General features: G+C 41.6%; 1 protein-coding gene and 2 pseudogenes across 5 annotated transcripts in view; 2 read left to right on the forward strand and 1 right to left on the reverse strand.

Moving 5' to 3' along the window:
- Positions 1 to 22,143, forward strand: part of dimt1l (DIM1 dimethyladenosine transferase 1-like (S. cerevisiae)) — a 37,834-nt gene that overhangs the window by 5,017 nt on the left and 10,674 nt on the right. For 2 of the 5 annotated variants that reach the window (XM_059648257.1, XM_048538702.2), the window contains 7 exons: positions 6,182 to 6,414; positions 7,521 to 7,594; positions 8,330 to 8,416; positions 10,153 to 10,214; positions 10,336 to 10,429; positions 18,391 to 18,440; positions 20,418 to 20,541. In XM_059648257.1, coding sequence (XP_059504240.1) covers positions 7,526 to 7,594; positions 8,330 to 8,416; positions 10,153 to 10,214; positions 10,336 to 10,429; positions 18,391 to 18,440; positions 20,418 to 20,541 — 486 coding nt within the window. In that variant the 5' untranslated portion in view covers positions 6,182 to 6,414; positions 7,521 to 7,525. Of the gene's footprint in view, positions 1 to 1,665; positions 2,157 to 6,181; positions 6,415 to 7,520; positions 7,595 to 8,329; positions 8,417 to 10,152; positions 10,215 to 10,335; positions 10,430 to 18,390; positions 18,441 to 20,417; positions 20,542 to 22,143 lie in introns of those variants that run through there. The other 3 variants (XM_048538691.2, XM_059648251.1, XM_048538709.2) reach the window with 3 other exon arrangements.
- LOC125456056 (large ribosomal subunit protein eL42-like) lies at positions 3,080 to 3,395 on the reverse strand (annotated as a pseudogene).
- Positions 17,394 to 17,512, forward strand: LOC125460071 (5S ribosomal RNA; annotated as a pseudogene).

Raw genomic sequence — 22,143 nt, forward strand, 5'->3', positions numbered from 1 at the left:
GAAAAAAAGCGCTTTAAACTAAATTGTGAGGATGAGGGATCAAGTTTGGGAAGGTTCCATAAACAGAGAAGGCAAGACAAGAGCAATGAGAAAAAGAGTCGGTCAAGTCCCAAAGCTGCTAGACTGTGGTAGATGGTGAGGGAACCAATAAATTGAAAAACATAGTTGTCACATCCTTACCAAACTGGCTGCTGCAGATACATCTGTCTGTGACTATATCCTTGTGGAGATGAAGTGCCATCTTCATAGTGAGTATATTCTCCATTGTGTTGTGTTGCACTGTCACCTAAATTGCATAGACTTTGAAATATCTAGCAACTCAAGACTGGGCATCAGTTAGGGACTTTGGGTTATCAGCATCGGCACAACTGTACTCAAATACAGTCTGCAACCTCCTAGGCTGCAGGTCCCTCACCGTGACTGTCAAGTCAGGGGATCAACCCTTGTTCAATGGAGACTGCAAGAGGGCATGCCAGGAGCAGCGCCAAGCATGCCTAAAAGTGATTCTTCAGCCTGGTGAAGCTACAACCTCGGACGACTTCTGTCAAACAACAAAAACAGCAAGTGATAGATATAGTCAAGCAACACCACAACTAACCATCTGATCTAAGCGCTGCAGTGCTGTCACTTCTAGTCATCATAGACAATTAAACAAGTCAATGGAGGAGGATACTCCACAGATATCCCATCCTTTTCCTAGATGCTATTAGTTGTGTAGAAGGGACATTGAACTCAAAATGTTAACTCTACTTTCTCTCCGCAGATGCTGTCAGACCTGCTGAATTTCTTCAGCAACCTCTGTTTTTGTTTCAGACTGCAGTGTTCTGATGGATGGATGACATTTGCATTTAATTCAGATTTTATACAATGCAGGAGGCCAAGAATATTAGCAGAGTGCCCATCACAATTGCATCTGAGATAACAAAGTGTGGAGCTGGATGAACACAGCAGCCCAAGCAGCATCTAAGGAGAACAAAAGCTGATGTTGAAGGGTCAAGGCCCGAAACGTCAGCTTTTGTGCTCCTGAGATGCTGCATGGCCTGCTGTGTTCATCCAGCTTCACACTTTATCTCGGATTCTCCAGCATCTGCAGTTCCCATTATCTCTGATACGCTTGCATCTGAAGCAGCTTTAACCAAATATGATCAATGTCCAAGAATCTGCTTCAGGAGTCCTTTGCAGTGCAGCAATAATGTCTCTACCCCTTAACCGGGAAGCCGGAGTTCAAATCTCATCTGCCCGAGAGCTGTGTGATAACATTTCTGAACGGGTTGATTAGATCATATTTGAAAGAACAGATTGAAAGAACTGCCGATGCTAGAGTCTGAGATAACACGGTGTGGAGCTGGAGGAACACAGCAGGCCAATGAGTATACTCTCCAGTGTGTCAGCTTTCCTGTTCATCTGATGCTGCCTGGCCCACTGTGCTCTTCCAGCTCCACACCGTGTTATCTGCGGAAGAGATAATGGGAACTGCAGATGATGGAGAATCCAAGATAATAAAGTGTGAGGCTGGATGAACACAGCAGGCCCAGCAGCATCTCAGGAGCACAAAAGCTGACGTTTCAGGCCTAGACCCTTCATCAGAGAGGTCTAGGCCCGAAACGTGAGCTTTTGTGCTCATGAGATGCTGCTTGGCCTGCTGTGTTCATCCAATTTCACACTTCATTATCTGCGGAAGAATCTGCTTCACAAAACTATTGCGCCTGTATCTCCATCTCCTACAGATGGCGGTAGACCGGGCAGTCTCGACAGATGGGTCTTCTCTTGTTCTTCGTCTTAATACAATAGTCGTCATACTATGCGACCAAATCGCTCTGGCGTTGAACTTCGGAAGCTGGCTGTAAAATCGTTAGAAAGTTACGCGGAGCAGATTTTCTCACATTAATTGTATTTAGCGACAACCAGTGATAGAATGGGCAACCATTGAACAATTGAGACCGTTCAGTTCTGAGCTGTAAAATTACCTGCCGTTGCGCCGCCGACACAAGCGCAGTAGCGCGCGGTGGTTGGTTTGAAAGGGGCACGTGCTGACAGCGGCGGTTGACCCTTTAAAAGTTTAAAATTCGAGAGCGTTTCAGCTGCTGGGAGGATGCCCAAGGTTAAAATCGGGAAGAAACATGGAAGGTGCAGAGAAACCCCAGGGCAAAGTCAAGGTGAGACCTGACTCTCTCATTCAAGTTAAGGTTAGACCCTGTTAACGGGCCAGCTCAAGCGGCCGAACCACAGCGGGGAAGTGTTAACACCACAGAATTGCTACAGCACGGACGGAGGTTATTAGACCCGGCGGGCTGTGAAACACCGAGTTAGCTCGTCCCAGTATCTCTTCAGCCTTACCTTTTATCTTGCTCTCCCAGCTTATTGTTGAAATCTTTTTTTGTCAATGTTTCCATTGAATCTGTTTCCGCCACACTCCCAGCCAGTGAAATTTCAGATCCGAATCACTCGTTGTATTTAAGACAACAAAATGTGAGGCTGGATGAACACAGCAGGCCAAGCAGCATCTCAGGAGCACAAAAGCTGACGGACCTCTCTGATGAAGGGTCTAGGCCCGAAACGTCAGCTTTTGTGCTCCTGAGATGCTGCTTGGCCTGCTGTGTTCATCCAGCCTCACATTTTGTTGTCTTGGATTCTCCAGCATCTGCAGTTCCCATTATCTCTGACACTCGTTGTATTTACTTGTGCCCCTAATGCTGCTTTAGCCTGCTATCGTTATCGATCTATTTGCCCGCAAATGGAACACTTTCTCCGTTGATTTGAGTACCTTTCAAATGTTTCAACCTTTCTTTGACAAAACATTCGGAATTTCTCCATTTTGTCCACATAATGAGCCAGCCTTATGTATCTTTTCTGCACCTTGTCTAATATATTTACATTCTTCCTAGAGTGGAGCTCAGAACTAGATGTGGTACTCCAGCTGAGGGCAAACGATTGCTTTGTAACAATTTGGCATTTTTAAAATATTCTTTCCCTGTACTTACATTCTCTGACCTTACTTATAAAGTCCAGTATCCTGCACGTTTTTTAAACTCCTAGTTTCATTGCAAATTTATACTCCAAAGAACACACGGACTACAGCTTAGAACTGGATAGCTTGAAGCTTCCTCCTCTTGTCTCTGCCTAGCTTAGAGTGCTTGCTTTTCTTGATGCGTATTCTCTTCTTTTGATAGGCTTCACAAATTCCAGTCTCAGCAGAATGTCCTTTGTTTGATTTTGGCCTTATTTCAAAATATAGGCTTTGTCTGTCCACCACAATCACTCAGCTTCCTGTCATAATGCGAATTACCCTGTACATACAAAGAATCTTCTCTTTTCACGTATTGGGTAACCTTATTTGGCTGATGTCTATAGTATTTCTTGTGGTACATCCTCCAAGTCTTTGGTACGTTGACCATCTTGTCATCTGAGATCCTATTTTTAATGATGTATGGAGATGTGCCCACAGGTCCCTATACTAATGCAACCGATTTAAAGTTTGACCCTTTGTTTTCTATTGTTGCCCCTCGTTCTTCATATTAAAATAAAACACTTCTGTCATTAAAAACCGAAAGAACAGCATATGTTGTAAATCAGGCTCAAAAACAAAAGTTGCTGGAAGCTCAACAGGTCAGGCAGCAACAGTGGAGAAAAAAAAATCAGAGTTGACATTTTGGTTCCAGCGTTCTGATGAAGGATTACTGGACTCAAAACATTAGCTCTGATTTTCTTTCTTCACAGATGCTGCCAGACCTGCTGAGCTTTCAGCAACTCCTGTTTTTTTTATTCCTAAAGAACTTCCCTACAATGAATGTCATCTGTCACACATCTGCCCATTACACCAGCCAGATTTAAAGCTGTATTTTTGTAGAACAGGCTTGAGAACTTTAAAAATGTGCAGCTGCTGGATGTTCAAGTTGTATCCTTGTTTCGGACCAATCCCGTTTTTTTTGTTTTGCTCACAAAGGAATTGTCCAATTCATATTACCCACTTTGTTATCAAAAATCCAGCCAAAAATCTTGAAGTCTATGACTGTTTGAGTTTTTCAAGTTTTGTTGCCAGCAACTTTTTTTAGTTGTGTGCAGCACAACCAAGTGTAATTCATGAGTATACAGCAAGAAAAGTAGCAGCCCTTGTGTTGAACCCACAAAAGACCACTGTATACTTTCCTTCAGAACAAAAAAAACTCTTCTTTGTTACATGCTTTCCTGTTATTCATCCAACTGTATCCATGCTGCCTTTAATTAGTTAATGCCATAAGCCTCCATTTTACTGATGAGCCTATTTATCAAATGTCTTTTTGAAAACCATTTATGTTGCAGTAATTGCATTACTTTCTTCTATCTTTGCATTTTCTTAAAAAAATCTCATTTTAGTTAGCTGAACGCAATTTGTCCAAAACAGACCTATGGTGACCTTCCTTAAATCATATTTGGCCAAGTCAGTTAATTTTGTTATGAGTTAGCATTTCGGAAAACTGCCTCATCACCACATAAGTAAAACTGACTGATCTGTAGTTGCTGGCTTTATGCTTGCATCCTTTTTTGAACAAGAGTGGAAGGGACATTTAAAAATCACCAGTACTGTGGTCACAAGCCCAATATCTAAGCCTCTTCAACTTCCTCTCTTGCGTTTCTGTGTGCCTTCAGATAAGTGTGGTCCAAGCCAGGCAACTTGTTAACTTTTAAGTACAGCTGTGTTTTTTAATACCTTCTCTCTATCAGTTTCAATCATCTAGTGCTGTGACTGTTTCCTATTTTGCTATGATTTCTGTGGCATCTTTAGTATTTATAAAGGCCTGCAAAGTACTCAGTACCACTGCCTTCAAATTGGTTTTCTTATTTTGAGTACTTGAAAGTAAGAAAATGAGGTCCAAAGCTTGAACCTTGGAAACTGACGACACTGCCACTGGTGCTGAAGCAGTTATAATTGGAAATTCAGAAGAAGCCAAAATTAGAGAAGCGCAAGTATTTCAGAGGGCTGTGGGGCAAGAGGAGATTAACAAGACGCTGCATTTCACTAGACATGTGAGATTTATAGAAAGACTAGGAAAATGTACATCTAACTTGATTCAGAAAATGTCAACGTCTTTGCATTTGAAGTGTAAGAAAACAGAGAACAATGCTTGTTTTATCTCTTGCTTTGTCTTGTGTCTCAACTGCTTAAAGATGCATTTAATAATGTCATAGATAACAAAGTGTGGAGCTGGATGAACACAGCAGGCCAAGCAGCATCTTAGGAGCACAAAAGCTGACATTTCGGGCCTAGACCCTTCATCAGAAGGCCCGAAACATCAGTTTTTGTGCTCGTAAGATACTGCTTGGCCTGCTGTGTTTATCCAGCTCCACACTTTGTTATCTCGGATTCTGCAGCATCTGCAATTCCCATTATATCTTTTAGTAATGTCACATAGGTTTGCCAGCAAAGTTGAAGCCTGTGGAATTAAATGTCAGCATAGAGTTGGTTCTTGGAATGGTGGATTGAATGCAATGATATTTTCCAGGTGTCAGTACCAGAGCTGCAACAAAAGCAACATACTGTAAATGCTAGAAATCTGAAATCAGCACCACTGACAGTTCTTGGTACATTAATGACCCAGAAATAATTGTACAGAGGACACTTTCAAATCTTGCACATTTTTTTATTCATAGATTTTGTACAGTGTGCTAACAGGCTATTTAGCCCAACAAGTGCACAAGGACTCTCTGAAGAGCATCCTACCCGAACCCATCCCCCTACCCTGTCTCTGTAACAATGCGTTTCCCATCGCTAATCCACCTAATTTGCGTGCTCCTGAACACAATGGGCCATTTAGCATGTTAATCCACCTAACCTGCATATTTTTGGATTATGGGAGGAAACCACAGCACCCGAAGGAAACCCATGCAAACCTGGAGAGAATGCGTGGAGTTTGCACAGACAGTCACTTGAGACTACAATTGAACCCAGGTCCCTTGCTCTGAGGTAGCAGTGCTAACTACAGCCACCATGAAAGAAGGATAGTGATAAACTTTAAAAAGGTACAGGCTAGAGGAGTGGGTCTGCATGTATCAGATGTAATTTAGTGCAGAGAAATGTAAAGTGATACAAGGAAAGGCAATATAAAGAATGCTGGACTTATTGAATTTAAAAGCAAGGACTTTGTTACAAACCTTTTGTGAATTACTAGTTCAGACTTAACTGCGGTATCGTATCCACATGCAGGCACTGCACCTCATGACGGATCTGAAGGCGGTATGAAGAATGCAGCAAATATTTAAGGTTCCAAGTTTGACAGACGTCAATGATGAGGATAGTTTGGAGAAACTGGAGTTGTTCTCCTTAGAAGAAAGATTGAAGATGTGTAACACTCAAAATATCCAAAGTTGTGAGGAATCTGGAGAGAACGGATGAAGAGAACCTTCTCTTTGGTTGAAGGATCAAAAACCAGATCTGAGGTTAATGATTTTAAAAAAACATGAGAAACAAATATTTTATCTTTTAAAATGATTAGGATGTGGAATGCATTGCTCAAAAGTGTAGTAGAGGCAGATTCCAATGTGGCTTTCAAAGGGGAAGTAGGTACACACCTACACATAGTACAGCAAATTTTATTTTAGCCAGTACCCAACAAATTGGCATTGTCAATAAACCAACCAAAACTAAAACCTGAAATACTGGAAGTTTACTGTATTATCGCAATGTCCAAGTACTCAATTAAAGGTGCTCTCTGCCAATAGGTAGCATTCAAATGACATATGCTATAAATAAGGTGTAACAGTATGTGTGTACCCCTGCATTTCATTTCTATTTGTGAAAACACACTATGATTATGTGGACCTGTTAATCAGCCAGAATACTTGATCAGCTCGTACATTCCTGATTCCATAGGTGCCAGTCAGTGAAAAGTTTGCAGACTTGCAGGTTTTTGGGGAGAGATTTGAGTTCTTGTGCTACATTGAAAATGTCTCTACCTCTGGGCTAGGAGGCCCAGATTCAAGGCCCACCTGCTCCACTGGTGTCAAATAACATCTTTCGAACCAACTGATTAAAAAAAAATTAGAGTAAAGACTGGAGGTGATCTTGTGGCATATTGCTAATGGCCCTCCTTCTCAGCCAAAAGGCCTCTTCAAGTCCCAACTGCACCAGGGGTGCGCAATAACGTCTCCAAAGAAGTTGATCAGAAATTTATATTGGGATTGATTGAATTGTTCTTCCATATGGTTGGTGACAAATGGATCCTCCTGTGCTGTAACCAATCTGATTTTTTTCAGTGCTCAAAAAAGTACCAGTTATTTGTCAGTGCCTTATGAATTATGTCTAGGAGAGAAACTAAAGTAACAGTGCCTTGCTGATTTTGCAATGAATTTGATATTGACTTGCCATTTCCCAAACAAAATCTGATTATATGAGAAGGATCAAGTTGAAAATATTTCACGACAGACATTTGAAGTGCCAATCTGTACCTTTACCTTACACTCCCATGTGCAAGGAACATGACATTTATAATATTTTAACTTCTGTATTGTATGTTCAGTTTTAGCACTGTTTTATTTTGGTCTAGGTATCATGTTCAACACTGGAATTGGACAGCACATTCTGAAGAATCCTTTAATTGTGAATAGCATCATTGAAAAGGTACCATAGAGTGCAACCAACCCCAGTATGCAAAATTTGGCTATAATTTCTGTAATTTTGCACTGTGTCTAGCTGTATTAGATGGTCCTTAACAATTGCAGTGGGGAAAGGATGCTACAAATTGGGTGTATTCAGATTTTGAATATGAAAATCCAGTTCAGCTGTGACAAGGACATTTCCTGTATCTTGTCTTTCTCATTGGTAGTACACATTTTGATGTATTTGCTATGCAAAGTATTGCTGTGTAAGTTTTGTTTTTCTTCCAATCCAAAATCCATATCTGAATAACGTATTGCTAGTGCTAAATGTTCCTGGATCAGCTATAAACTTATGAAGATACAGCAAATGTTCCCTGAACATCAGAAGTCCACTATCATGCAATAACGTATTTTTTTCACTTCTCTTACCAGCAATTCTTACAACACCTGTGATGGAGAGACTAGCAACTTTTAGGCAATTCTCTACAAACTTAACAGCATGCAGATTTTCCAAATTCCTGATATTTGAGTATTTTTGTGGTAATATTTTCCTTTCTAAAGTTGTCAATTCAAGTATTCATTTGGTCAATCCTGGGAAGCTGGAATTCTGTAGAATTTACTTACAACCTCTGATATTTTACAATTGAATATGAAAACACAAAGTTGCACAACATGTATCAGTTTTATACTCAAACACAGAACTAAGGATGGGTACATTTTTAAATGGGTAATTGATTTTTTTTTTCCCCCCTTCAAGGCTGCTATTAGACCTACAGATGTCATATTGGAAGTTGGACCTGGAACTGGTAATATGACTGTGAAACTTCTGGAAAAGGCTAAAAAGGTAGCCTCTTTAAATTACAACCAAATCATCTTGTGAGCCAACTATCAATTAAATCACATTTTTGTACTTATTTTAAAGCCAGACTTCTGATGAAACAATATTTGAGTCAAGATGAGTAAAAGTTTTTATTATAGAGGAATTATTGGGCTAGTCAGAAATCTCAAAAATCAAGAAGGACATTTTTAAAGTTTATTCAACAATTAAGCATTTTTCTTTAATCAACACATATCTGGAACTGAAACTAGACCTTCTGATCCAGAGGTAGGGAAACTAACATAGCAAAGCTAGAACCCTATAATTAGGCATCACTCATTTTAATCAATCTGTTAGAGATGTTATTATACACATCTAGGACTAATGGGACTTGAGCCTAGGCCTTCTGGCTGAGGACTAGGGCCATTATCGTAAAGATCTGTACAATTAGGCTACTTTTTTGTTACAAACGTTTTCTCAGTTTTCTAACCAACCAATTCAGAGACATTATGACACAACTCTGGGGTAGGTGGGACTTGAACCTGGGTCTTCTGGTTCACTATCGCTGCACCACTTGAGGGCCCTCACAGTTATGTATTACTGTCTGCCTCTTTATTGATTTCATTAAGTGAAGCACTTAGCACCGTTGTGTGTGATATTTATACATGTGGTCTAAAATTGAAACACCATCTCAGCTCCTCTGGCCTACTTCTCTTGAGTCAAATGGCCATTGCACTGAAAGGCCCCACTTTCCATTTTACACTGCTTCTTACAATGTTCTGTCTGGATGTCCAAAGGAAGTCTTTTTTTTAACTTGGCTGCTTTTCAGTTGAATGTTTTTTGTTAGTTTTTCTGACCTTTGAAGAATCAGCTTGCCAGTCAATAAGCATCCTTTTCTCCTTTAGTATAAATTGTTACGATTGCTTGACATTTGCCATTCTTGCATTTGTCCTGAAGAGTGCAAGATGAAAAGCTTTTGGTCTTTCCTGTCAGCAAGATCCAAATTCTATACTACCAAGAGATAATTGAACTTCAGTGTTCAGTTTTTGTACTGCTAATATTCTGAGGCTGGAAAGGGTAGATGTTGAGAAGTTATTTCCACTAGTGGAAAGATCTCACACTAGTTGATATCCTTACAGAATAAGGAACTGCTCATTTAAAATTGAGATGTGAGAATTTTTTTTCCCAGAAGGCAATAAATATCTGAAATTCTGTATCTCGGAGTTGTGGAACTAGATCACTGAAATGATTAATGGGGAGATGGTGGCGTAATGATGTTGCCAGTGAACTAGTAATCCAGAGACACAGGATAATTCTCTGGTTATGTAGGTTTGAATCCCACCATGGCAAATAGTGAAATTTGATGTACGTTACCATGCTAGTTGTAAAGACTCAACTCATTCACTAATTTTCTTTAGGTGAGGAAATCTGCCATCCTTGCTTAAGACTGACCTATGTGTGACTCCAGCCCCACAACAATATTGTTATCGTTGATTCTTAATTGCCCTCTGAAACTGTCCTGGCAGGATAGTCAATTAAAATGGCAATTAGGAATGGGCAACAAATGCTAGTTGACGCCCATATTGTGATAACTTGAAGGGCCAAATTGCCCACACTCCTGATCCAGTTGTCGTGTTCTCCCACACAAATTTTATTATTGTATTACATGCTTGTTAAAATTCTCTAGGTAATCAGGAGTAATATTTCATGGTTTGCAGATTACCAAAAACAAAATGTGTGATTGGTTTCTATATTCACAACAGGTAATTGCTTGTGAACTTGATACCAGACTTGTTGCTGAATTGCAGAAGAGAGTTCAGGGCACGTAAGTAACATTTAACTGTAAGTTTGAAGATTTTCTCCAGTAGACCAGACCAAATGATTTAAAACAAATAGTCTGAAAGTTTGTTTTGATTGCTTTTGTTTTTTCTATACGTTTTCTTCAGACCTGCAGCAAGTAAACTTCAAATAATGGTTGGAGATGTGCTGAAGACAGACTTGCCATTCTTTGATGCATGCGTCGCAAATTTACCATATCAGGTAACTTTTTATAATCACTTCTTAACTTCCTGTACGTAGGGTGATTGTGTTGAAGTTCAGGGAGACTGTTGGGATGGACATCTCATTGCGGCTAGGGTAACGATGAAGGGAGTCTATAAATGCTAAACTTCAGGAGGTTTCCTCCTTGAGCTTTGTGCAAAAAGCTATCAGTTTGCAATTTGGGTAGCATAGGAATTCCAAATACATTGTAAAGGTGGGAAATAGTTTATAATTCTGATTCTCTTTACTCTTCCTTTGTGAACCCAGCCACCTTTGAGCACAGAGTTTAAGCGGTAGTCTTGGTCTATTAAATCTGGAAGTCTAGACAATGAGTTAGAGAGAAAAAGATAGTCACCGAGATGTGCAGCATGGAAATAGACCGTTCAATCCAACTATTCCATTGCCAACCAGATATCCTAAATAAATCTAGGCCCAATATCCAACATTTGGCCCAGATCCCTCCCATACCCTTCCTATTCAAAGACCCATCCAGATGCCTTTTAAATGTTGTAATTGTACCAGTCTCCACCACTTCCTCTGGCAGCTCATTTCATACACACACCACCCTCTGCATGAAAATGCTGCCCCTTATGCCCCTTTCAACTCTTCTCCCTCTCACCTTAAACCTATGCCCTCTAATTTTGGACTCCCCCACTCTGGGAAGAATTCTTTGTCTATTTCCCCTATCCATGCTCCTCATAATTTTATAAACCTCCTATAAGGTCACCCCTCAGTATTCAATGTTCCAGGGAAAATAGCCCCAGCCTATTTAGCCTCTCCCTACAGGTCAAACACTCCAAGCCTAGTAACATTCTTGTAAATCTTTTGTGAACCCTTGCAAGTTTCACAACATCCTTCCTAATAGCAGGGAGACCAGAACAGCACGCACAATTCCAAAAGTGGCCAAACCAATGTCCTGTACAGCTGCAACATGACCTCTCAACTCTTATACTCAATGTACTGACCAATAAAAGCAAGCATACCAAACACCGCCTTCACTATCCTACCTACCTACAGCTCCACTTTCAAGGAACTGTGAACGTACACTCCAAGGTATCTTTGTTCGGCAGCACTCCCCAGGACCTTACCCTTAAGTCTAAGTCCTGCCCTGGTTTGCCTTTCCAAAATGCAGCAGCTCACATTTATCTAAGTTAAACTCCACTCCTCGGCCCATAGGCCCATCTGTTCAAGATCGTGTTGCACTCTTGAGGTAATGTTCTTCCCTGTCCCTTACACCTCCTTTCCAAATACATATAAATCCTGTCCCTCAGAATTCCCTCCAACAACGTGCCCAAGCTCACTGGCCTATAGTTCCCTGGCTTTTCCTTGCTACCTTCCTTAAATAGTGACACCACATTAGCCAACCTCGAGTCTTCAGGCAACTTATCTGGGGCTGTCAATGATACAAATATCTCAGCAAGGCTCCCAGCAATCACTTCCCTAGCTTCCCACAGAGTTTTAGAGTACACCTGATCAGGTCCTGGGGTTTTATTCACCGTTATGCATTTTAAGCCATCTAGCACCTCCTGTACTATGGACATTTTTCAAGATGTCACCATTTATTACCCCACGTTCAATATTTTCCATATCTTTCTCCACAGTAAACACTGATGCAAAATACCCGGTTTGGTATGTCCCTATCTCTTGCGGCCTTGCTGATCTTTAAGGGGCCCAATTCTCTCCTTACTTAACCTTTTGTCCTTAATGTGTTTATAAAATCCCCTTGATCCTCCTTAACCCTACTGCCTTCATAGTCTTCTAAGGATTTACTCAATCTCTGATGCCTACCCCTGACATGTGCTTCCTTCTTTTTCTTGACCAAAACCTCAATCACTCCAGTCAGTCAGGATTGCTTACACTTCCAAGCCTTGCCGTTCACCCTTATCAGGAATGTACTGTCTCTGGACTCTTGTTATCTCATTTTTGAAGGCTTCCCATTTTCCAGCCATCCCTTTACCAGCAGACATCTACCCTCAATCAACCTTTGAGAGTTCTTGCCTAATATTATCAAAATTGGCCTTCCTCCAATTTAAAACTTTAACTTGTAGATCCCATTTATCCTTTTCCTATTTTAAAACTAATAGGTCACTAGCCCCAAAGTGATCCCCTGCTGAAACCTGGGTTACCTACCCTGCCTTATTTCCAACAGGAAGTCAAATTTTGCTACTTCTCTAGTAGGTACATTCGTGTACTGAATCAGAAAATTTTCTTGCGCACATTTAACAAGCTCCTCTCCATCCAAGCCCTTAACACTATGGCAGTCCCAACCTATGATTGGAAAGTTAAAATTCTGTACCGTAACCACCCTATTATTCTTACAGATAACTGATATCTCCTTACACATTAGTTTCTCAGTTTCCCACTGACGTGTTTGTTTGTGTGTGTGTGTGTGTGTGTGTGTGTGTGTGTGTGTGTGTGTGTGTCTGTTAGGGGGAGGTGGTCTATAGTAACATCCCAATAAGGTGACCATGCCTTTTTTAAATTTCTCCCTGGACACATTCCCAGGAATATCCTTCCTTAGTACAGCCATAATGTTATCCAGAATCAAAAACACCACTCCCCCTCCTCTCTTGCGACACCCCCCACCCCCCCGCCCTTTCTATTCTTCATTTACCCTGGAACATTGAGCTGCCAGTCCTGTCCATCCTTGAGCCAGGTTTCCGTAAATATTCATTTAACAAAACTTCTTAAGGAGAAACACCAGACCTAAATTGTTAACTCTGTTTTCTCTCCGAAGGTGCTGTCAAACTTGCTGAGTTAATGCAAAAATTTCTGGTTTCGTTCCTGATAAATATTCATTTGTTAATTCCACAAATATTTCACTTTGCCTGACTTTCTAAGGTATTAGTCTTAATGTTAACTCCTGCAGGATGTCTTTTTTCAGTTGCAACAATTCACAGCAAAAAAAGCTATCTAGGTATTAGATTCTTGAATGAAACCCAAATTCAAATCTTCAACTTAACATTCTTCTTTGGGATGAGGATCCTGATCTTGAGGAAATTACTCTGGAAAAATATGTATCAATTTCTTGAGAAACAAAGTAAAGAACTAGAAATTGGCCAAAGTAATAGCCATTTTCAAAAAGGGGGATAACTTTACCCTGAGTAATTAGAGGCCACTAAATTTACAATCAATGTGGGAAAAATTTGTAACCTATAATTTAAGTATGAACTTCCTCTTAATAAGAAGAAAATCACAAATAGCCAACATGTTGTCAGGAGGATTTTAATTTGAGATTACAGGAAACGTGATAGATGGCAGAACTGCAGTGGATGTATATCTTTCAAAAAGTCCTGTGGCAAGGTATCTCAATTTTTCATCAGAAAATATTAATATAAATGGAACCGGGGAAAGTAATAAATTGATTAAAGGTCAGTTAGAGGGGAGGAGACCAAGAGCAGTTCAAAGCTATTGAAAATGGATAGTCCTGTTCCATTGGATTCTGTTCTGGAATTGCATCTGTTCACTTCATTTACTTAATTTCATTATAGGAAGCACATGCTTAATGTCACCCCTTTATATCATGGTTTCGCTTTAACGTTAAGTTGTTAGAGTGGATATCTCGGTGAGTGTTGCAAGATTTGTTTTAACATTGTCTACTGCAGTACCTTACCGTACCCAACTGATGGGGCCCTTTTGCAACCATTGTTGGATGTGAAACTGCTCCCTTGATGCCTTTTCCATTTGACTCCTCTGTCCAAGGTTTTCATAAAGGAAGTCTCTCACCAGGTTACAGATTGCCCACTTGAGCTGCCACAAAACAGCAGGCCCTGAGATTCTACCACTATTCCTGGGACCCATCTGGATATGACCGAGCCATCCCACAGGGTGCCAGCAATGACTGTGGCTCAGTAGTAGACCCCTTCCTTTGTGAGGCAGCAGCGAGGCCCCACAGAAAAACTGCAGCTCATAGCCAGCTGAACATGGCAGGATAGCCACCAAACCACTCTTTTCATCCTCAGCAGTTTTTCCACATTTCTCTACTAACTGTAGGCCATGATCTACCATAGCAACCCTATTACCCTAGCCACCACCTGAGGGAAAGCCAGCAAGCCCAATCATGACAGGCATTATGCATGTCAGGCAGAGAGAAACAAAGGCCAGAGAAGTACAGGCCCACCAGGTAGACTACAGTGGCCATGGCAGCCAGCAAGAAAGAGTGGTCAAGCCCCTTTAAAAAAGAATTCTGCAAGGTAGTTTCATGATGTGGCAAAAGGAGAAACAAGTGGCAGGCAGCACGTGTAGAAGTGCAGCCAAAAGGAGCACCTGGAGACAGCAAGCATTGAAGTGTGTGGGTTAAAAGAATACTCAGAGACAGTCAGCAACGTCTAGAGAGGCAAGCAAAAAGAACACCTAAAGACTGACAGTATCATCTGCAAAACGTTATGAAACCCAAGAGTAAATATATTTGAATAAAATAATTAAGTAGCTAATTAGGACACATAAAGTGGTAGGGCAGGTTATATGTCACAGATGCAGCATGTGGGAGGTGCTGAATGCCAGTTTTATACAGGGCAACAGCATCTATGGTAAGTGTTTGAAGTTTAAGCAGTTTTTGCTCCAAGTTTGGGCTGGAGTCTGAACTACAGACATTGCTGGGCATCAGGGAGCTGAAGAGTTACCTGGATTCCTTGTACTGGGAGATAGTCACATCTCCAGTCCTCAAACTCTGATCAAATCGGAAGGTCCTTTCTTCAGAGGTGTGTTCAAGGAGTTCAAGAGCCTCAGCCTTTGCAATTGTTCAATAGGTTTCAGATTCTTTCAGCTTCTTTGCATTAGATTAGGGCCTGTAGGATGCTTGAACTCACAACCATAGCAAAATGGTACAGAAAGCCACACTAGTGGAAGGGAGCAAAAGGGCATAGTAGTGGTAGCCACAGTCAGGATATAAGATTTGACATCACTGTTTGCAGTGAAAATTGACAGACTAGGTGGCCATTTTGCCTCCTTGTTGTCAGGGTTTGGGTTATCTGTTCAGGGCTCAAGAGAAAATTGCATTGGAAGGGAAAGGATAAAGTATTCATGTAGGTACCAATGACATAGGCAGCATAAGAGATTCTGCATAGTCAGTATGCACTAGGCAGCAGCCATGAAGAAGCAGAACTTCACAGGTCATGATCTTTGTCTTATTATTTCAGCCATGTTCAAATTGGCATGAAAAAGATGAATGGGTGATTCAAAGATTTCTGTGGTAGAAATGGGTTCCACTTCATGGACACTGACATCAGTACTGGGAGAAATGAGATGTGCATTGTTGGAATGATCTCCACGGTTGACTGATCTTTCTGAGATTTTACTCCTTCAAGATTTGTGTTTTCGTTGTTATAGATAATGGAAAATCTTCGAAGAACTATGTATAGAGACATATTTTAATGCATTTCCAAATCCATCTAGACTAATTGCATCTGATGCCTTCATAATTTCCCTTATAAATTTAACGCTGCTTCATAATGAAGTACCTCACTTCTAAACATAATGTAGAATTCTATTATTGTGGTCACGGATCCCTAATTTTGACAATTTTATTAATCAGACCTTTTGTCAATTCCTAACATTAGATCTAAAATAACATGCCCTGTAGTTGGCTCCTCAACTTACTGCTCTAAAAGAACCATCCGTTAGTAACTCCAAAATGTCGTCCTCTACAGCTTAGTGCTCAATTGCTTCTGCATATGCAAATTGAAATCGCTAGTGATAACTTTGTCACCCGTGCTAAATACTTTTCTTGACCTTCAGATTTGTACCATGCCACAAGTTACCGTACTAGTTGGTAGCTGACAAATAACTACCCAATGTCTGCTGTCCATTGCTGTTTCTTTCTTTAACCCATTGCTCCACCAGCCTGAGGTCCTCTATTGCTAACATATTGATTCCATTCCTTTATAGCAGCACAATCACAACTCCTTTTTCTCTTTTGTCTTTTTTTTTGACCTTCCTAAGTGTTGAATATCCTTGAATATTTCTGTTTTAGTAATGGCAGAGATCATTCTCCTGTATCTCTTTAGATCACCTACCTTGTCAGAATGTTGTATGTGTTCAGGTTGTGTTAATGTTGTCATTTTGACATCATTCTGCTTTCAAAGCATACTCCATAACCGGCTTTGTTTCTCCTTGTTTCTTATTGTTTTCAGAATACTTCCTTAGGACAGCATGTTGTGGAGACTGTATTAGACATGAATTTGGGGCTTGTTTAGCTGGTTTGCATTGCAGTGTTACTAACAGTGTGGGTTCAATCCCTGCACTAGCTTAAGTTGCCATGAAGGACTCTCCTTCTAAACCCCTCCATGAGCTTGTTGCCTGGTAGATCATACACTTGGCATTTCTGACTGAACATTGCTGCAGATATTTCAGCCTTTTGCTCTGATGTGTTGGGATCCTCTATCATTGAGCATGGGGATATTTGTGGAGCCTTCTCTTCCAGTGAATTGTTCACCACCATTCGCCATTGGATGTGACAGGACTGTAGAGCTTAGATCTAATTCATTAGTTCTGTGATCACTTAACTCTGACTGTCACTTGTTTATGCTTTTTGACATGAAAGAAGTCTCGTTTGGCAGTTTCACCAGATTGACACCTCTGTGTTTAGGTATGCCTGGTACTGCTCCTAGAATGCTCCAGCACGCATTATTGAAATAGGGTTGACCCTGGCTTCGTAATAATGGTTGAGTGAAGGATATTGCAAGCCAGGGATTGCCAATTGTGTTGTAGTATGTTCTGATGCTGCTGTTGGCCCACAGTGCTTCATGATGCCCACTCTTGATTTGGTCAATCTATTTGGACTGTCCTACTTAGCACGGTGATAGTGCCACACAACACAATGGAGGTTATTCCATCTGTGAGGCAGAACTTTGCCTTCACCGAGACTGTGCATTGGCAATCGTGCAGCTACTGTCATGGACAGGTGCATTTGCACCCGGCAGATTGGTATGGTTGATGTCAAATACGTTGAGAGTCAACCATGTTGGCCTATGGCCATTCTAGTCTGAAAATGCTCAATTCCGTCTGATCTGGGAAGCTAAGCAGACTCAGGCCTGGTTAGTACTTGGATAGGAGACCATCTGGGAATACCGGGTCCAGCAGGCTCTGCGGCAGCACGGTGGCTCAGCGGTTAGCACTGCTGCCTCACAGCGCCAGGGATCGGGGTTCAGTTCCACCCTGGGGCAACTGTCTGTGTCGAGTTTGAACATTCTCCTCATGTCTGCGTGGGTTTCCGCCGGGTGCTCCAGTTTCCTCCCACAATCCAAAGATGTGCAGGCTAGGTGAATTGGCCATGATAAGGTGCCCATTGTGTTCAGGGATGTTTAGATTAGATGGGTTTATAGGGGGATGGGTCTGGGTGGGATGCTGTGTGGGTCGGTGTGGACTTGTTGGGCTGAAGGGCCTGTTCCACACTGTAGGGATTCTGTGATGATTCCATGATTTGTGTTACTGTGGCTGTGGAGTCACATGTAGACCAGACCAGGGGAGGATGACGTTGAAAGACATTAGTGAACCAGATGGATTCTTCCAACAATTGGCAGATTCTTAATTCCAGATATTTTAATTGAATTCAAATTCCACCATCTGCCGAACATTAGCTGAGCTCCTACATTAATAGTCTAGCGACTTAATATTACTAGGCTATCCCTTCACCATACTGTTTGGTAATTATGAACGTTGTTAATACCTTTGATAGCTTTTAGCTAAACTTTCTACAGAGGACAGAATGCCATCTTTAGGTGAAATCTTTGCACAAAGCTGAAAACAGCTTGCAAATTCTAGAATGAGGTGACAGAACCCCACATGTTCCTGGAGAGGTACTTGTACAGACTTGAAACTATACCAAGCTTAATGTTTTTCAGTGAAATAGGGTTTTTGTCTTTAGATGGACTGACTTAATATAATGTTGCTTGCAGGGGAATTTTTATCTATTCTATTGTATGTGGAAAGATGTAATTTGCATTATTATAATGTTATTGCAGATCTCATCTCCATTTGTTTTTAAACTACTGTTGCACAGACCATTCTTCAGGTAAGTATGCCTGAAAGATGAACCATCAATCATTTTGAAAAGTGAAAGCTCTATCTATTTCTCTGTAACTGTGTAGTTGAAATAGATATTGTATTTGTAAATAACAGGGGAAATATGAAGGAAAGTTAGGCAAAATGTTTTCTCAAAGGATAATTGTCATGAAATAAGTTACGAAGAGAAGCTACTAAGGCAGGCAGTATAAAGAGAGAAGTAAATTTCTGGAGAAATGGGAAGTTTGGAAGTTGAGAAGCTTAGAATATGAACTTAGTGCTTTTCTCCCAATCTATCCTAAGCTAAGGATTTCTGTTAATAACATGTGAGGCTGGATGAACACAGCAGGCCAAGCAACATCTCAGGAGCACAAAAGCTGACGTGTCGGGCTTAGACCCTTCATCAGAGAGGGGGATGGGGAGAGGGAACTGAAATAAATAGGGAGAGAGGGGGAGGCGGACCGAAGATGGAGAGTAAAGAAGATAGGTGGAGAGAGTATAGGTGGGGAGGTAGGGAGGGGATAGGTCAGTCCAGGGAAGACGGACAGGTCAAGGAGGTGGGATGAGGTTAGTAGGTAGCTGGGGATGCGGCTTGGGGTGGGAGGAAGGGATGGGTGAGAGGAAGAACCGGTTAGGGAGGCAGAGACAGGTTGGACTGGTTTTGGGATGCAGTGGGTGGGGGGGGAAGAGCTGGGCTGGTTGTGTGGTGCAGTGGGGGGAGGGGACGAACTGGGCAGGTTTAGGGATGCAGTAGGGGAACGGAAGATTTTGAAACTGGTGAAGTCCACATTGATACCATATGGCTGCAGGGTTCCCAGGCGGAATATGAGTTGCTGTTCCTGCAACCTTCGGGTGGCTTCATTGTGGCAGTGCAGGAGGCCCATGATGGACATGTCATCTAGAGAATGGGAGGGGGAGTGGAAATGGTTTGCGACTGGGAGGTGCAGTTGTTTGTTGCGAACTGAGCGGAGGTGTTCTGCAAAGCGGTCCCCAAGTCTCCGCTTGGTTTCCCCAATGTAGAGGAAGCCGCACCGGGTACAGTGGATGCAGTATACCACATTGGCAGATGTGCAGGTGAACCTCTGCTTAATGTGGAATGTCATTTCCTGCAGTTGCAGGGGAAGGTGCCGGGTGTGGTGGGGTTGGAGTGCAGTGTGGAGCGAACAAGGGAGTCATGGAGAGAGTGGTCTCTCCGGAAAGCAGACAGGGGAGGGGATGGAAAAATGTCTTGGGTGGTGGGGTTGGATTGTAAATGGCGGAAGTGTCGGAGGATGATGCGTTGTATCCGGAGGTTGGTAGGGTGGTGTGTGAGAACGAGGGGGATCCTCTTAGGGCGGTTGTGGCGGAGGCGGGGTGTGAGGGATGTGTTGCTGGAAATGCGGGAGACGCGGTCAAGGGCGTTCTCGATCACTGTGGGGGGAAAGTTGCGGTCCTTAAAGAACTTGGACATCTGGGATGTGCGGGAGTGGAATGTCTTATCGTGGGAGCAGATGCGGTGGAGGCGGAGGAATTGGGAAGAGGGGATGGAATTTTTGCAGGAGGGTGGGTGGGAGGAGGTGTATTCTAGGTAGCTGTGGGAGTCGGTGGGCTTGAAATGGACATCAGTTACAAGCTGGTTGCCTGAGATGGAGACTGAGAGGTCCAGGACGGTGAGGGATGTGCTGGAGATGGCCTAGGTGAACTGAAGGTTGGGGTGGAAGGTGTTGGTGAAGTGGATGAACTGTTCATCCAGCCTCACATTTTATTATCTAAGGATTTCTGTTGTCAGCTCTTCTAATTAAGTTTCGACATGCGTTCATGTTATACATCCTTCGTCAGTGCAGTGAATGAGTTTGATATGTAACATCATTGTTAGTACCCAAGATCTGTGAGGGGTGGGAGGGAGCTAGCACATGTTCCATTGCAAAAGAGTGCATTGAAAAGATTACACTTTTTTTCCTATATATGTTCTGTACTACAGTCTCTACTGTTGCATTTCTCTCCACAGATGTGCAGTGTTGATGTTCCAACAAGAATTTGCTCTTCGGCTTGTTGCAAAGCCAGGGGATAAGCTATACTGCAGGCTGTCAATCAATACACAGTTATTGGCACGTGTAGATCACCTGATGAAGGTAAAACTCAGAATTTTCATAATAAAATATGCTATAGGCTTTTGAATAGATTGAGGCAAGGACCATGTATAGAGTCACAAAGACCAGGAAGAACATGAGTTTGATTCCAAAAGTGACATTTCTACAATTGAATTTCTGAATCCCTGAACTAGTGAGAAATAAAATCTGAGAATTCTCATTGATTATTCCTATTGAATCATGAAATAGAATGGATTGTAAATTCACTTTGAGACAGATTGGAGACTTGGAGTAAAAAGCAATTATTCCAAACAGCAGAAGTGAATGTACAGTACTAAGTTTGCATACAACACAAAAGTAGATGGCAAAGCATGTAATGACACAGAATCTGCAAAGGGTCATCAACAGATTAAGCAAGTGGGCAAAAGGATTACAATATGGCAAAATATGAGATTATGCATTTTAGCAGGGAGAATGAAAGAACTGAATGATATTTAAATGGAGCAAGTCAGAAGAAAGCTACAGCACAGAGGAATTTGGTAGTCCTCATGCATAAATCACAAAAAAAAGTCCATGAATTCAATGGGCCAAAGCGCCTGTATCTGCATTGTAGGGATTCTATGAACTGAAAAATTCTAAATTTAGCAGGTTATGACCTGCGAAGGCAAATAGAATGCTGGCCTTTATTTCAAAGGGAGTGGAGTGTAAAAATATGGAAATCTTGCTTAAAAAAACCTCAAAGAACTGTGGATGCTGGAAATAATAAACAGGAACAGAAATTGCTGGAAAAACTCAGTTCTGAAGAAGAGTCACTGGACCTGAAACATTTAACTCTTCTTTCTCTCCATAGATGCTGCCAGACCTGCTGAGTTTTCCAGCAATTTCTGTTTTTGTCAATAGTTAAACCACACCTGGAATACTGTGAGCAATTTTGCTCCCCTTATCTAAGGAAGGATATACTAGCATTGGAGATGGTCCAGAGAACGTTCAGTAGGTTGATCTGGAGAGCGGAGGAACTGTCTTGATGAGAGGTTGAGTAAGTTGGGCTTGTACTTGCAATTCAGAAGAATGCAATCTTGAAACATACAAGTTTCTTAGGGGACTTGACAGGGTGGATGCTGAAAGGCTGTTTCTCCCTTGTGGGAGAGTCTGCGATAAGACTACATTATCTCAGAGTGATAGGTCACTTATTTAAGACCAAGATGAGTAGTTTCTTCTGACGATGGTGAATCTGTGGAAATCTTTACCAAAGACAGCTGCAGAGCCTAGGACATAATGTATGTTAAAGGCTGAGATAGATTTTTAATCAGTAAGAGAATTAAGGGTTTTGGAGAAAAGACAGGAAAGTGGAATTGAGGATTACAGGATCAGCCATGATCTTATAGTGATGGAATAGACTCAGTGGGCTGCATGGCCTATTTCTGCTCCTATGCCTTGTGGAAGTTTTAAGACCAAGATGTCCACAGTTCACATTAATAACATTTTGCAGATGAACCAAACTGGTGAAAAGGGCTACAACAAATTACAGGATGAAGTTAAACTTGCAGATTGGGTAAATAAAAGGCAAATCAAGATAAATGCAGATAAAGGTGAGAGCACATTTTGGTAGGAACAATAGGGAGATCACTTGCTACTTGAATGATA

The sequence above is a fragment of the Stegostoma tigrinum genome, chromosome 1 (assembly GCF_030684315.1).
Source record: "Stegostoma tigrinum isolate sSteTig4 chromosome 1, sSteTig4.hap1, whole genome shotgun sequence".
Classification (NCBI taxonomy): Eukaryota; Metazoa; Chordata; class Chondrichthyes; order Orectolobiformes; family Stegostomatidae; genus Stegostoma; species Stegostoma tigrinum.